General features: G+C 32.6%; 1 protein-coding gene across 1 annotated transcript in view; it reads left to right on the top strand.

Moving 5' to 3' along the window:
* C10H14orf39 (chromosome 10 C14orf39 homolog) overlaps nucleotides 1-17163 on the top strand; it is a 50465-nt gene extending 33302 nt beyond the window's left edge. The window contains exons 11-17 of the mRNA XM_049899312.1: nucleotides 533-618; nucleotides 716-774; nucleotides 3889-3950; nucleotides 5424-5602; nucleotides 7463-7607; nucleotides 11891-11948; nucleotides 16961-17163. Of these exons, the coding sequence (XP_049755269.1) occupies nucleotides 533-618; nucleotides 716-774; nucleotides 3889-3950; nucleotides 5424-5602; nucleotides 7463-7607; nucleotides 11891-11948; nucleotides 16961-17163 (792 nt within the window). The remainder of the gene's footprint in view (nucleotides 1-532; nucleotides 619-715; nucleotides 775-3888; nucleotides 3951-5423; nucleotides 5603-7462; nucleotides 7608-11890; nucleotides 11949-16960) is intronic.
* The last annotated feature ends 977 nt before the right edge of the window (nucleotides 17164-18140 follow it).

The raw sequence follows: 18140 nt of genomic DNA, 5'->3' as shown, positions 1-18140 counted from the left end.
GGAGAATGAAAGGTGAATCAGACGGTGCATACATTAATATAGCAGTGGCTTAGATGTTAATGTTAAACAAAATTTAAAGGTAAAAATATTAGTGCTTTCATAAATACATATGAATGAAAGTGTCAAGCTTAAATCTTTTAACCCATTGGTTTGCTTTCCTGTGTTCAATTTAAGAGGTTATAGGGGATAGACACAGAAATCAGGTAATAAGTTGAGAAAATGGTTAAGATTCACTTGATTAATCAAGAATATGGGACAGAATTTTTTAAAGTTTACCTTAATTATAGAAATACTACCATGCATAATTGTTTATACTTATCAAAAATGTCAAATTCTGTGAGTCTTTAACTGTATTTGTTTTCCAATATTTGACTTAATGTTTTATATGCAGTTAATATTTGTAGTTGTTGATATTGCTGCTGCTGATGACAATGACAGTGCTAATGAAATGAGAGAACACTGAGTAGCCACACAAGCAAATTTTTTAATTGTTTTGTGTAGCTAATTCTAATGCTTAATTTTTTTGGTTCAGATATTTAATGACTCTGCTGTGAATAACCATTCAAAGTGTTCACCTGTTCCAGCTATTAAAAGTTTACAAAATTTCATGCAATTCAGGTAACTTTTAAAAATAAGAAAATGCTTTAATTTTTTGAAATAATTTATGAATATCCACCCAACAAATAATGTAAAAGTTGTATTTATTGCATTTTAGATTGTTAACCCCACAGAAACAATCAGATTGTCACCAGTGGTTTGAAAAAGGAGATACAGGTATTTTCTGTTTATATTTTTCCTATGACGTGGGGGTAACAAATTATATCAGGTTTTTATACTATTTAAATAAATTATTTGGGTTGTTTAATTGACCATGCATGCCTGGTTTTAAAATACATTTTCTCTAAATATAAGAAAAAATACTAGTAGAAAATTTGGAAGATAGAGAAAAATATAAAGGAAACAAAAATACCATTACCCAGATTTAACTGCTCTTAACTCTTGCTGTATATTCTTTGTCTTTTTTCTATGCATATGCAGTCGTACTATATACATTGTTTTGTATTCTGATTTTTTCCCACTTGTTATACTATTGAGGGTATATCCCCATGTCATTAAATATTATTCAAAACTTTTGTTGATAGTGACAGTACACCCTTTCCTCAATTATTGACGTAGGTAGGTCCCAAAGACCAGATCATTATGCAGAATGGGTCATATACAAAAATGGAGGATGACCATATCAAATCACAAAATGGAGGAAGACTACATCATTATATAACTGTAAAGTTATTACATAACTTAAAAAAAAAAATATCATTACCTACTATTAAACCACTGAGAATCATGGCCCAGCCAAGTTGACACATAACCTTAACCATCAAAGCCAACATTTACTCTTGTCTCACACGTTGGTGTTTTTTACTTCCAGATGTATGTAGTTCATATGCAATGTAGTTGGATAGTAGATTTTTAACTATTGTAAATGCGAAATGTTGGATAACAAGTTAGCCGATAAATGAGAAGGCTTATAATGTTCTGTGGTGTAACTGTGCCATAATACATTTAGCCATTCTCTCACATTGAATATTTTGTCATTTTCAGATATTTTTTGTTATTATAAACAATGTTATCATGAATCTTTTACTATTTTAGATTATTTTCTTTAAATAAAATTAAGAGTCATAGGATATATACGTATGAGTTTATTACCCTAAAATCAACTAGCTTCGGAACTTTGACACACCCTTAAAAATACTGTATCTAACTATCTATCTATACATACATGCATATATACATGTATACACACACACGTATTTATATATATCATATATATATGTATTCATACTTTGGTAACCCAGTAATGAATAACAGTTTTTCCACTCATTAGGTTATGTATTGGGGTGGTTCTACTCTGTCCTGTACGGTCGCTATGAGTCGGCATCGACTCGACCGCAGTGGGTTTTTTTTTATTAGGTTATCTCTTCTCATTTGTAGTATATGGATTAGTGCTTCTATTTTGAAGTTTTAAAAATGCCTCATTATGGCAGTATGAAAACTCTATAAATATATGCATATTCAGAATGGTAATATGCTGTGGATCTATTTTTCCCATTTTTAGTATAGGATTTACTCTGCACAATATTCTTATTCCATGTACATGAATATTTCCCCTGCCTTCTTTTGGGAGAAAGAATTGTATCTTTACCTGCACAGGTGCTCTGTTGCCATTAATCCTTTAGCTGACAGGGTTTTAGATGAAAGACGAACAATACATCTGTGATAGAGCTATGTAGGGAAATATATCTGGCAACCACTGCAAATAAAACTACAATGAGATATCATTACACACCCACCAGGTTAGCAAAATTTTAAAAAAGCTAACTACTGTATTTTTACACAAATAACACCCATGTTATGTGTTTTTTTTTTTTTTGCAAACCGTGCCCTCCCGCCTCAGGTATTTTCATAAGCATGCTATGCTAATTTTTTTATAGCAACTTGTAAAAATAGTTAGCATGCTTGTGAAAATAACTCACTGGGGAGGGTGCTGTTGGCAAAAAATGCATAATACTTGTGTTGTTTGCATAAAAATACATCACTAAGTGTTGATAAGAATATAGGGCAGTTAGAACTTTCATAAACTATTAGTAGAAATTATCATTGGTAAATGACTACATATTGAAACCATATTTAAGTTATAGTAAAGCCCAAACCAAACCCTTTGCCGTCTAGTTGATTCTGACTCATAGCGACCCTGTAGGATAGAATAGAACTGCCCCTAGGGTTTCAAGGAGCAATTGGTGAATATGAACTGCCAACTTTTTAGTTAGCAGCCAAACTTTTAACCACTGTGCCACCAGGCTCCTAAATTATAATAGGAGCTAATAATTCTGTCTGGTCAGATTGAATGATTTCGTTTAGTATGGCTAGTTGCCGCAAAGGAGCCCTGGTTTACGCAGTGGTTAAGTGCTCAGCAAATCCACTAGCAGTTCCATGGAAAAAAGATGTGGCAGTCTGCTCCCGTAAAGATTACAGCCTTGGAAACCCAGTGGGGCAGTTCTACTCTGTCCTGTAGGGTTACTGTGAGTCAGAATCAACTCGATGGCAATGGGTTTGGTTTGGTTTTAGTTGCCACAACAACCACTTCAGAAAATAGTTTGGCATCTGGTAAAGAGGAAGACACACCTACCCTATATCTTATAATTCTACTTCTAGATATATACCTAGAAAAATGCAAGCACATATATACAAGGATATATGTAAAAGAATGTTCATAGCATCATTGTTTGCTTGAAATAGCCTCCAACCAGCAACATCCCAAATACCTGCTTGTGATAGAATGGATAGATATATTGTGTTCATTCAATGAAATATTTTATATCAGTAAAAATAAATGAAATAAGTCTACGTGCAACAATGTGGATGAATTTCATAAACATGCTAAACAAAAGAAGCAAGACATAAGCGTACATAGATACTATTCATCATATAACATTTAAAAACGGGAAAAATAAACTATACTGGTTTTGAATCCTTACATAGATGATAAAACTATAAGAAAATCTACAATGACATGATAATTGCAAAAGTCAGGATAGTTGTTACCTCTTAGTAGGAGGACATGGTGAATACAGGGGCTCTTGAGGTAGGTACTCATAATGTTCTGTTTCTTTACCTGTGTGGTGGTTACATAGGTGTTCTCTTTATAATTGTTTGTTAAACTGTTCATGTATGTTTTATTCTCTTACCTGTATATATTGGGCTATAGGATATGAAATTGCTATTTTTGTAGGTAAAAATATTGGTAATTTTATATGTTTTATAAATGTTTTATTTCACCATAAAATGTTAAAAAGAACAAAAAAGTTTTTCTCATATAACAAACAGATGCTGAATGTGGTGGTAAAGAGACAGTAAGAAAATTAAGGGAGTCAAAATGTACTTCAAAAGTAAGTCAAATGTTTGGTTTCTAATTTCTAAACACAATATTCCAATTTAAGACATTCTGTTTCCATTAAACATTCAGATTCAATGCAGTAAAGATCATGGAGGATCTAGTTTTCCTTGGTTATCAGGTTGCTAGGGTGTTAGAGATTCTACCTCTTAGAACAGTTTAGGTAACAAAAAGAAGCCACAAAAAGTTTGCATTAAAATATACAAAAAGAATTGTCATTAGATGACGATATGTGTTGAGACTACAACTAAATTTATGACTAAATAAAACAGTTCTGTTTGGTGAGATTGAATGGTTTTCCATGGCAATTCAAGATCAGTGATTGCCACAAAAATATCTTGACCGAGAACTAAAACCATTCCCGAAGTCCACTCTTCAGACTGGACTATAAAACAAAATAATACTTGAGAAGAATGTGCTTCTTAGTTTAAGCAGATAAATGAGACCAGATGGACGAGTCCTGTCCAGAGGTGGGATGAAAAGGCAGGAAGGGACAGGAACTGGCTGAATGGACGCAAGAGACCCGGAGTGGAAAAGGAGAGTGTGGTATCACATTATAGGAATTGCAACTAATGTCACATAACAATATGTATATAAATTTTTTGTATGAGAAATTAATTTGAACTGTAAACTTGCACCTAAAGCACAATTAAAAAAAAAACACAATGAAAAAACCAAAACAAAAAAAAAAATCTTGAAAGTATTTTATAATAGTAGAAAGCTTTAGTAATTATATAGACAATGTGTATCAAGTAGTGATTCAACAGAATATAAAGCTGTGGTTTATATTACCCAAGCTACTAAAGGTTAAAACAAAAGAAACAATAGTATTCTGCTGTAAAGAAATACAAGTAAAGGCACATTTTAATTTTGGTGGGAGGACCCAAGTTGTTTCTGTAATGGAATTTGGTGTAACAAACATATTTGAAAAAGCACATTCCTAGCCTAGAGAATGAGATAAAGTAAACTTAGTATTCAGGTTTTCAATTTTTATAGCTGAAGTAGTATAATGAATTAATACGGGCAAAAAAAAAAAAACAAGAACACACTAAACCAGTGAGTGCAAGATTGTTCTGAAGTAAATTGTTTTTCCCTTTTAAGGAAGTAGCATATACATTTCTTCACCCAGAGCATGATTGGAAAATTTAAAAGAAAGTAATTCCTAACCATTTTTCTTGATCAACTTTGAGTATGTTCCATTTTTCATTTACTTTTTTAGGTAGGGATGGGGAAGATGGAGCTGAGAAGAGAAGAAAAATTAGATAATTAAAAATAATTATTTATATATTTTTTGACATATATATTTTGGTACTATTTTTACCAATTATTTTTATTTTAGTTATTTTGCCTATTAAGTAATAACATCATAGATTAATATGGTGTTTTCCACCTCACGCATTTTTAGATATGTGAGTTTATTAATGCAGTAACATTGATTTTTATGTTTTCTGTTATTTTGAATTTACAGGCTATATATTCAGAACACTTTGGGAAGCCAGTAGAAAATAAAAATAATGAAGTAGAAGAAAGGACTGAGAATTTTCCAAAAACTCCTGAAATTCCTCTATCTTTAAGAACTCCTGAAGCTGTGAAAACACCTGAATCTTTGGAAAAATTACAGTTTCCTAAAACACCCTCATTTGAAATGTAGGATTTTAACTAATAATTTAAAATATCTACATATGGAGTTGTATCAGTAATTGATAGAAGTAGTAAAATGCTTTACCACCTGTAAATTTAGAAAGTTTTTATTATGAAAAATTTAAAACACACAAAGAAACTAGTTTAATGAACCTCCACGTATCCATCACCTTATTTGAACAATTAATGGTGTGCTGTTTTTGTTTCACAGATCCACCCCTCCAACTTTCCTGTAACATTTAGCTGAAGATGGCATAGATCTTGAGTACTTATCTAGGGCAATAGTATGTGGATTAAATACCTTCTAAAAGATTTTAAAAAATTGTAGGAAAATTAAAAACATTAAGCTAAAAAGCTGCTGCCACAGATAGTAGATTGTGGATTTATGACTGAATAATGTTCTAGCAGTCATTTTCCTATATGTTGTTGTAGCTGAAGCAAGAATTGCCATTCTGTTAGATATCATTTGGGGGCACAAATATCTCCAAATGATTAATTATTAAATTTGGAAGCCACAGATTTATAATCTGTAGCCAAGAAAACAGTGCTGCATTTAACCTTTTTGTTTAGTTCTGTCCTTAATGCTGAAACTCTGAGGTCCGTCTAAACTTAGATCATAAGGTATCTCTCATATGTGTTCTACTTTTGTATTTTAAAATGCTATTAAGAGTTTTAGATATGAATGTCATGTTGTTGACTCAAGCACAGAATGTTCAAAGTGAAACTCATCATCAAGTCTGAGAATCTGAAAAAGAATGAGGTGATCATATGCTAAAACTTCTCTTTATGAATGAGAAAACTATGACCTGTAAAAGTTAAGTGACTCATTCATGGTTATACATCTAGTTCTGGCAGTATCTTCTATTTAGCAAACACTTATATAGGGCCAATTATGTACAAGCTGTTGTTCTAAGCATTTTATAAATATTGCTTATTTAATACTGCAACCTTATGAGGTATAAGTACGATAATATCCTTCTTTTACAGTTAAGGAAATAGAATTACAGGTGGTACAGCTAGTCAATGATAAAGTTGAGATTTAAGCTCAGGTAGTTTTTTTTTTTAGTATAGCTCCTATAGGACAGTTCTACTCTGTCCTTGTTTATTTTAGTTTGGCTCCAGAATCGATGCTTTTAACCACTGTCATATACAACTTCATCTAAGTTTTTCCCCAAATTAATTACTTTTACTGTAATGACTGGTTTCTCATCAAGGCTAAAATCTTACGACTGGTTTTCAAGACCTTGGAGACAATATATCATCGGGGTTAACGGTTTGGACTTTAAATCAGCATTGCTCCATTCAAATTCCAATTCTGGTACTTATGTACCTTTGAGAAGATCATTTAACCTTTTTATGCTTCAAAATCCTCTTCTGTAAAATGAAAGTGATAATAATAGTATCTATTTCATGGAGTAGGAAACCCTGGTGGTATAGTGGTTAAGTGCTATGGCTGTTAACCAAAGGGTTGGCAGTTCGAATCCTCCAGCTGCTCCTTGGCAACTCTATGGAGCAGTTCTACTCTGTCCTGTAGGATTGCTGGAATTGACTCGACGGCACTGGGTTTGGGTTTTTTTTGGGTACTTTCTGGAGTTATTGTGAGAAATCAGTAAGTTAATACCTATGAAAGTATATAGAATAGAGGTATTAAGCAATATTATCCTCAGCTTGATTGTTCTACTTTATTTAACATTACTCTGCACTTAAAACCATATTCTCTCCATAGGTTTGTTACTTAAATAACTACTTTCTACTTTTCCCTGCTACACTGGTTCTCACCTCTGTGCTGTTGCTTATGGTGCCATCAGTCTGAAATGTTTAATAGTAGATTTTTAAAAAATGTTTTGATGATTTCTTATTTCTCTGTAACAGAAATAGAAATATAGTACCTGAAAGTCAAACACAAAAGGAATCCCCTGGATATTCTTTTCTATCAAGTTATACTTCTAGATCACCTGGATTGAATTTATTTGATTCTTCTATATTTGAATCAGAAATCTCATCAGATCAGGTAATATGAGAAGCTAAAATTTTCCTACAAATTGTACACTGGAAACTCAAGTAATTTTAGTTCTTTAGTACCAAACTTTTGGGGCAGAGGACAAAACAGAGGCAATTAAAAGAAAATTTGGAGTAATGATAGTAAATCAAAACTCCCCAGCATCTTTTTGTTTCCAACTCCAGGTACCTCAAATTGGCATCTATTCGTAAAAACAGAATCTTGGGGAGAGAATGATTTAAGTTGCAGTTAAAAGGCTGTTTAAAAGTGAATTTGGCTTTATGGTTATTATATCTAACTTTTAAATAAACTTCATATTCTTAATATGAAAAGCACTACATTTTAACTTGGTCTTGTGTATATACACAAGCTGCATGTGTATACATAGCAGCATTATCATCAGTTAATTAAAAAAGACAAAGAATTTCCTTCTAATACTGATTTATACTCTTTAGTTACAGAAATCATGAGTAAGTACTTATTTCTGTATTTACCAATTAAGACCAAAAGTTAAGATGTGCTTTATTTTACCAGTATTTTACAGTATAATGTAGTGGTTATGAGTAAAATGTGGCGCCACACTGCTTGGGTGTGTACTGAATGTGGGATTTTGGATAACTCTCAGTGCTTCAGTTTCTTTATCTGTAAATTGGAAATAATAATAGTTACTATATAGTTTGTGAATGTTAAATGAGTTTATATACATAAAGCATGTAGAAAAGTACAACCACTTAATAATGCTGTATAAGTATTTTGATGATACAACATAATATAATTTAATATAAATATTGTGTTGTTATTCATTTAAATTAATCATATTTAGCCAATTTTATATGGATTGGAATACTTTATTCTTAGGTCTCCCTATACCAAATTAAATAATTGAAATTTGGAATTTGTTGATGGATGATATAGCACTATGTATTTCATAGTATTTCATGTCTTCAACTTTTGTCTCAGTTTTTATTTAAATGTTTATTATAAAATCTGGCAATTTTTAGAAGGGGTTTGCGGGCATGAAAAAATAATTATCTAGTACAGTTGCTCAATTTTCATTTACAGTAGTCACATAAATACAAAATACATGTGTATAACCCTAACAAGAAACATGTACATTTTGGGTAAAGAAAACTACAAAAACTTTACTGAAAAAAATGATTTGAATACATAGAAAGATACATGAAGTACCTTTGTATAGGGAGAAAATATTAATGAAGATGATTTCTTTATAAAATAATTTATAGATTTAATTCAGTTTGAATCTAATTGAAATCCCAGCAAGATTGTTTGTCTTTAATTTTTTTTGTTTTGTTTGTTTTGCTTTTTGGTAGAAGGATTGGGGGAGGAGATTGACAAAATAATTTTAAGTTTTCTGGGGAAAAGTGATCAAGAATAGCAAGAATAATCAAGAAAATTTTCAGATAGAAGATTGTTAATAAATTAAAATGGAATTCTAAAAAAAATTTAACCCAAAAGCAGGTAGAAAAGGAGGATCAGAGTATCGAAGCACAAATGGAACAAACAGTAAAATAGAAGACCAAAATAAGAACTTTTTAATAATTACATTAACCATTAATGGACTAAATACTCCATTAAAAGGCAGGGATTGTCAGAATGGATAAACAAGCAAGACCCAACTATAAGCTATCTACAGAAGATACATTTTAAATATAAAGACAAAGGTTGAAAGTAAATGGATGGAAAAAGATATACCATGAAAACTATAAGCATGAGAAGGTAGCAATGCCATATTAATATCATTTTAGGTGGTCTTAAAAATAAAGAATATTACTAGTGGTAACAAAGAACATTTCATAAGGACAAAAGGGTCAATTCACCAGTAAGAAGTAACAGTCACAAGCGTATACAAACCTAATAACAGCTTCAAAATACATGAAACAAAAGTTGATATAATTAAAAGTAATATATAAAACATGAACATAGTTGGAGATTTTTAACACCCCTCTCAGCAACTGATAGATATTGGACAACAAAATCAATAAAGATCTTCTATAAGATATGAACGATATCAACGTCCTTGACCTAATTGACATTTATAGAACACCACATTAACAAACTGCAGCATATACGTTCTTTTCAAGTGTCCATTGTACATTCACCAAGATAGATAATATTCTGGGCCATAAAATGAGACTTAATAAATTTAAAAAGATTGAGATCATACAGTGTATGTTCTCTGACCGTAATGAAATTAAATTAGAAATCAGTAAGATATCTAAGAAAACCCTAAATACTTGTACCATGAAAATCACAAGAGAAATTAGAAAATACTTTGAACTGAATGATTATAAATATTCAGCATGTTAAAAAATTATGGGATGCAGCCAAAGTCAGAGCAGAATGTATAGCTTTAAAAATTTAAGTAATTAATAGAAAACAAGATCAAAAATTAGTGATTTATGGTTTCGCCTTGAGAAACTAGAAAAAGAACAGCAAAGAAAATCCAAAGTAAGTAGAATGAAGAAGCTAAAGGAATATAAAAACAAATCAGTGGAAGGGAAACAAACAATAGACAAATTAACAAAGCCAAATTTGGTTCTTTGAAAAAATTGCCAAAATTATAAACTCCTAGCTAGACTGACAAAGAAAAAGAGAGTACAATTTATCAATATTAAGAATGAAAGAGAGGATATCACTATAGATTGTATGAACATTAATAATAGAATATTACAAAAAGGAAGATTGGTGAGGGGGAACTTCACTTTCTGCATATTAAAACATCGTATAAATGTAGCATAATCAAGATGGTGTGATAATGGCATAAGAATTGATAGATTGAACAACGGTTGTTTCTAGAAAGTCTTGAAACAAAAGAATGTGATAAAGGTGGGACCAAAAATTAGTAGGGATAAAATAGGCACTCATCTTACACTGTACACCAATAGAAGTTACAGATTCATTCAATTAAAAAAAGTAACCATAAAATATTTCAGAGGAAATATAGGTGAATATTTTTCAGATCTTAAGAGGAGGAAGAATTCTCCAAGCATTAAAAACAGTGGAAGGAGAACCAAAAGAAAAAAAAAAAATTGGGGCTTGGTTAACCCAAACCCAAAAACCCAGTGCCGGGGCTTGGTTACATACAAAAACTTAAACTTCCATATGTTAAAAAGAAAATTAAGGGCAAATTGATATAATGATATAAAATATTTGTAATAACGTGATAGTCAATATCTTTAAAATATAAAGAGCTTATATGCACCAGTAAGAAAAAAATGACTGCTTCAATAGAGAAATGAACAAGGTCTATTTGATGAGTGAATAAGTCATTGAAAAAGAATTCAAGGGACTAGGAAATCTCTGGGAAAAACAGCTTTTCTTATTAATTGTCAAAGATACATAAATAACATGTAGAACAGTGTTTATTCCAGTGTGATTTACATTAGAAAAAAATTAGAAACAACCTAAATGTACAAAATAAAAGAATGGTTGAAAATTGTGTATGCATTGCCATCAAGTTGATTCCGACTCATAGCAACCCTATATTACAGAATAGAACTGGCCCACAGGGTTTCCAACGTTGTAACCTTTATGGAAGCAGACTGCCATATCCATCTCCCACAGAGCAGCTGGTGGGTTCAAACCACCGACCCTTTGGTTATTAGCAGCTAAGCACTTAACCATTGGGCCACCAGGGCTCCTTGAAAACTATAGTATGTCCATATGGTAGAATATTATATTGCCATAAAAAATCATGTCTGAAAAAAAGCAACATGGAAAAATGCTTAGAATGTAATATTAAGAGAAAAGAAGACAGGAAGCAGTTCTGTATATAGCATGATCCTGGTTTTTAAAAGTCCGTCTTGCAGAGAAAGTATTCTTGTTAGCAAAATTTGATCTGAACTGACACGAAGCTGTCATACTTCCTATTACTTTCATGGGCAGAAAAACAATACCAAGAACCTAATTTAGTAAAGGCCTTTGTAATAAAGCAAAAGTTGACTTGAATATTAGGTCGTACTAGTAATCTAAAGTAGGAACAATCCTTAGTACAATGTATGTTGCCTGTTTATATTTTATCTATTGCCAGAATTAATAGGCCTTATTTTCTAAATAAATGGCAGGTAGTTTTGAAGACATATTTCTTTTTAAGCACAATAATGTGCTGTATAGAAAGTTAACGATTTTGTGTGCCCTAATTCTGAAGAACTAGGCTTTATGTGAAAGGTGTATCTGGCCACACTTGTTTTACGTGTAACTTAGACTCAAGTATGAATGCTATGTATACTGTTCTACTGATTTCACAAGTATATTTAATGGAAATTATTTTTCAGTTTAATGAACGTTATTCTGGAGCAAATTTAAATTCCCTTTCATCACAACAAGAAATTGGTAAGTGCTTTAAATTTTCTGTGTAGAAAAACATGTTAACTACCCACTTAGTATTGGGTTTGTCACTTAACTGATTTTCTTAGGTACTCAGTTTATCTTTAAAAATTACTGTTAGTTTTGTCCCACTCAGTGATCATCTTTTAGCAACTTAGCTTCTGCTGTCACTATATCAGAACTTCTTTTCTCCATGTCTACTACTGACTTTCCAATTAACAAACATTATGGGGTTTGGGGGATTTTTTTGCATTTATTGTTACATTCAGGCTTTTTGCAGCATTTGACACAGTTGACTACTGCCATCTTTCTAGAGTTTGGGATTTCTTCTCCTCTGGTACTTACTTTTCGTTGGATATTCTTCATCTCCTTTTGACTGGGGTTTGAACAGTGGACAAGGATACACAGTTGTTACAGGGCTTGTGTTTTAGTGGGAGAGATTTAAAATAGACAAATTAATGAATGTATGTCAGGTAATACATTAAAGAATGGTTGTTATGGGCTTGAATTGGCAGTCAAACTCTCAAGTTATAGTAAACTTAATCTAATAGTATATTTACTTAGCTTCGTAGAAGATACAGAATAGGAGATAACAGCAGGTGCAGCATCTTTATCTCAATGAGAGGCTATCAGCTGCCCAAGTATAAGCTTTCTTTTGCCGCCTCACATAGGGTAAGAGGCATGGTGCATGTAGGTCACCTTGACACAGAAAATCTGCTGTCTCAGTTTCCCTCCAGTCTTTTTTACCATCAGTCACGAAGCCCAAGCCTATATGCTAACTTGTAATTCCTCCAATTCAGGTGTAGTTCCATACAGTAGATAAGGAAGACACAACGCTCCATACTTAAGTCTGTATTTTCAAAGAAAACAGTACTGTGAGAAGTCAGACTCCAAGGTCATTCTCCCAGGCAGGCCTGGATCAGCCCAGATTAACTCTTTACTCACAGGTGGTGATAAGTACTATGAAGAAAAGTAGAGTAAGGAGAATAAAGAGTACTTGGTTTGGAAAGGTAGTTACCGTGTAAAACCAGGAAATCAGGGAAGGTATCACTAAAAGGCAACATTAGAGCAGAGACCTGAAGGATGTGCAGGTACAAGCTATGGGGAAAAGTGTTTCAGGCAGAGAGTGCAAAGACCTTGAGATGGAGGCATGTGCAACATGTTCATGGAATAGCATGTAAATTGGTATGTTTGGAATGGAATAAGGAAGGGGAAAACTGGTAGGAGATCAAATCAGAGAGGATAGAAGGGGAGAGAATCATTTGTGCTTGTAGAACATTAAAGACTTGTTTTTTTTCCTAAGTGAGATGGGAAGCCGAGATGGGAGGGTTTTGAGCAAAGGACTGAAATTATCTGACAGGTTTTAAAAGAATTATTTTAGCTGCTATATGAAGAACACAGTACATGGAAGCAAGGGTGAAAGCAAGGATAACGATTAGGATGCTATTAAAACAATACAGGTCGGAATTGATGGTGGCTAGAATGGTCGCTGTGTAGGTTGTGAGAAGGTGTCAGATTTGGGTTATAAAGTATTCCAAACGTAGATTTGGAAGGATTTGCTTATTGACTGGATGTAAAGATTGAGAGAAAGAAAATAAGAATGATGTCAAGGTTTTGACATGAACAACCATAAGAGTGGAATTTCCATTTACTGAAATACGGAAGGCTGTAGAAGTTGATATGAGATTGGCAGGAATTGGGAGCTTAGTTCTCGAACTGCTTTAATTACTAGATAATAAAGTGAAGTGAAGTGGAAACCCTGGTTGCGTAGTGCTTAAGTGCTGTGGTTAAGTGCAAAAGGTCGGCAGTTAGAATCCACCAGGTGCTCCTTGGAAACTATATGGAGCAGCTCTACTCTGTCCTATAGGGTCGTTATGAGTCAGAATCTACTCCACAGCAGCGAGTTTAAGGTGAAAATAAAGTAGGAGGTTGGATATATGTCTTAGTCATCTAGTGCTGCTATAACAGAAATAGCACAAGTAGATGGCTTTAACAAAATTTGTTTTCTCATAGTCTGGTAGGCTAGAAGTCCAAATTCAGGGCATCAGCTCCAGGGGAAGGCTTCCTTTCTGTCGGCTCTGGGGAAAGGTCCTTGTCATCAGTCTTCCCCTGGACTAGGAGATTCTCAACACAGGAACTCCAGGTCCAAAGGACGTGCTCTGCTCCCGGCACTGCTTTCTTGGTGGTATGAGGTCTGCAGCTCTCTGCTTACCTCTCTTTCCTTTTATCTCTTGTAAGACAAAAAGTGATGCAGGCCACACCCCAGGGAAACTCCCTTTACATTGGATGAGGGATGTGACCTAAGCAAGGTGTTACATCACACCCTAATCCTCTTTAACCATAGGCAAAAATTATGATTTATAACATATAGGAAAATCACAAAATAGAGGACAGCCACACAATACTGGGAATCATGGCCTAACCAAGTTGACACATATTTTGGGGGAACAGAATTCAATCCATTACAATATTATGAGTCTGTAATTCAGCGGAGTGGAGACATAAATTTTAGATTTATCATAGGTGATACTTAATGCTATGAGACCAGAGGGAATCCACTAATTGTAGAATTCTTTAAATGTCTGCCATATAAAATTTTAAATCTGTTTACATTCTCTTTTTTGACACCCTCATTCACTTGACACTCATGTACTTCAGTGCTTCCAAATATAGTACAAGTAATGACCAAATTCATATCTTCCCCACTGACTTTTCTCCTAAACACAAAGGCCTAATTCCTGATTGTATAATCCAAATCTCCTTATATCCAAGGCCTTTGTAGATATTAAAGACTCAGCATATTTGAAATCAAACTTGTTCTCCTTCTCATGCCCCTAAAAATATCTCCATTTTTCTAATTGCCAGGATTCAGAACCTCAGTGATAATTTTAACTTCTCTGTGCCTGTGACTACATTCGGCTAGTCACCAAGTTTTATCCGTTCTGTTTCTAAAATATTTCTTTTTCTTTTCAATTTTCATTGACACCAGCATATTTCAGACTCTTACTACCATTCGCTTGGGCTGTTGCAGTAACATCTTAACTGATCTTTTCATCTCTCAGTTTACCTATAGATTACCTTACTTAATAAATCTTCTTTATGCAAAGCACTGACTATGTTATTGCTCTAGTCAAATACATTTAGTGACTCCCCACTGACTATCAAATTATGCTCCTACTTTTCTAGCCTAGATCTAACATACCTTTTAAGCCTTTTATCTTATTTATATAACCTGTGCTTTGGCTAGATTAGAGAACTTGGTGCCTCTCAAATATGTTCACACTTTCTCCCCTACTTTTTCTTCTGGAAATCCTCAACATCATCTCTTTCCATCTTTACAGACCAAATTCTCTTCCACAAAACCTCTTCTTATTTCCTCTCTCACCCTTCCATTCCAAAAAGATCTCTCCCTTGTTTTTCTGAGTCTCTTATTCTTTTTTTAGATACTGTTTTACATTATACCTTCTATCACAGTTATTTATGAATATGTAGAAAATCTACTCTAGATCGTAGGCCCTTTGAGGCAGGGATTCTATTTTATTCACCTTTCAATTTCCCACAGCACCTACAATACTGTCTTACACAATATTCTGTTATTTTATTTACAGTGAGCATAGGAGTTTTGTGAAGACCTTATGTGAATCTTTTTTCCTCTCAAATTAAAAAAATTCTAATTTATTTATTCAAAGGAAGATTCAAGATTTTGTTTCTTTCTGGATCTATATTTACATTAATAGCTATTTTCTTTGCTTAAGTCTTGTGATTGTGTACTGAAGTCAGTGGAAAAATAAAGTAAAAAAGGGAGAGAGAAGGAACTGAAGTATTTAGTAATCACTTCATCCATCCATCCATCCATTTGTCTATCCAACTTGCTTTTGGTTGGCTTAGCTCTATTTAGAGTGAAATAATCAAGATGTTTAAAAATATATGAAAATCTCAAAGTGGCACAAAGTAAATTATTTTGTTTAATGTACTATTTGAATTGGTTCTCTATTTAAAAAATGTAAATATTTTAAAAGATTTGTTTCAAGTAAGGATTTGGATTACTGTACATTTTTAATTGCTTAATAATAATTGATTTTAAATTATAATTAAGATGCTGAAAATGTTTTTTATATTTATAGGTTTAAATAATATAATAAATGAAAAACAATATTTTTCCTTAATGGCAATTCAGAGAGTCATGAACGTGTATTTACATCTACATGTAAAGTTTACTTTAAAAATTCCTTTTAAAACTATAGAACTCTTTGCACAACTCTGTCAATTCCCTTGAACAATGCCATGAATAGTGTCGTGTAGTTAATAAATAATAGTTGAATAAGTTTGACTTGTACGATGTCTCTCAGATTCAGCATTTTCCTTCATTCTAGTCGCTAAGGTCGGGCTTTTATTACCTCTTGTCTAGACAATAGATATTTCTTCCTTTCTGTTATCCCCATTTCTAGACACTCCTGTTCCAGCCTTTCTACGCATTCTTTTCTGAGTAATCCTTATAAAGCACAGTTCAAATCATGCCATGTCTCAGCTTGAAAACCTTTAATGGCTTACTGTATTTTACCAAATAAAGTCCAGATTCTGTAGTTGGGTATTCAGCAATCTTTTGAAACTCATCTTGAGTAATTTCCTCTACACCTCTTTATTATTTCTCAGTGCTCCTGCCAACCCAAATTGATTTCTGTTATTCTTTACTTCCTGTGGATGCCTCTTTCTGTGCCTCTGTGCTGTTCTCTCCATATGAGGTATTTTACCCCACTTTCTACCATGTATACTAGTTCTTTGTATTCTTGAATTCAAATTACTTCAAAGTAAGGTTTAAGTTTGAGTCCGTTTTTAACTGTCCATAGTACCCAGGACAGTGCCTTGCACATAAAAGGAACACAGTTAAGTATCTGCTTAGTAGGTAAAGGATTCAATGTTACTCTATATATTATTGTGGTTATGTATATTGTAATTCAGTAGATTATACAAACTTTATATAACATGAATAACTATACTGTAATGTTTATCTTTCTTAGGAAACTTATTTGGGAAATCAGAAGGAGAAGATGCTTTTACATTTACTTTTCCATCAGACTCGTCAACTCATACATTTGTAGCTGGAAAAGATGATTTTAGTTTTCCGTTTTCATTTGAACAGGATCAAAATGTCACATATTCTTCCTCTTTAAAAAGTTTTCCGTCTTCCTCACAAAATACAACACAATTTCCTTTTTTTTGAACTGGTTACTAATTTCTTGAATTATTTTACTGTTCTTAAATTATTTGCAGTGTAAATTTACATTATTATTAAAACATGAAGGCGATTAAATCAATAATAGATTTTTCATAGTTGCATTATCTGATTTTATTGAATATTTACAGAAATTAAGCCTATGTTATCTAATTTTGTTTTTATTTGTAACATTAGCCTTGGTTTTGATTTTATAATCCACATTCAGGGTAGAATCTTTATTAATCTTGATGGAATTTGATACTTTTTTTCTATTAATCTTTATTGTGAATATCAAGCCTGATTGTCCTCAGAACTAAGTTTCATTCTGGAAGTATTTTAGGTGCTTTAGTAAGAACAAGGACTACTTCAGGTCATCAGGAGACCTTTTAGTGGTAACTCTGCAGAATTAGTGCTGAGGTGGACTTTAGGTACTAAAAAATTATTTTAAAACTATTGGATTTTATTTATGCTTCACCATTGCATTGCAGGCCTACAGAGTGGTACTTTAGTAATAATCTCAAAGAATTTATGTTCTTGGTAGTGAATAAAGTCTGTGTTATTTTCTTCCAATGTAACGAATGGTAAAAGCAGGGTCAGTCAGTTATTCTGATATCCTTAATGAAAGGAAATTAAACATGAAGGTATAGACTAATTTCCAAAATTTGATTATTGTATCAATGATGACACTGTTTATTTTTTTCCTAAGGCTTTTTTTGCGTTTAAGATTTTGCTTCCTGTTTTCAACAGAAAATGATTTCATCTTTTATGTATAGTATTTGCTTGTAAATTAATTGTATGTGGGTTATGTGAGGATATATAAAATTTGATAAAATTAAATAAACATATTGCTTAATATCTTTGTATTTTTTTTATAAGTTGTATTGAGTTATCATATAATAAAGAATCTGAGTCCATTATTTTGGTATTTGATTGCTGACAGTTTTTAAGCCACACTCTTCAGTCTTCCCTTTCTGTCCCACAAT

Source organism: Elephas maximus, chromosome 10 (assembly GCF_024166365.1).
Source record: "Elephas maximus indicus isolate mEleMax1 chromosome 10, mEleMax1 primary haplotype, whole genome shotgun sequence".
NCBI classification, from domain to species: Eukaryota; Metazoa; Chordata; class Mammalia; order Proboscidea; family Elephantidae; genus Elephas; species Elephas maximus.
Note: the sequence above shows the minus strand (reverse complement) of the source record. Positions and strands in the feature narration are given on the sequence as shown.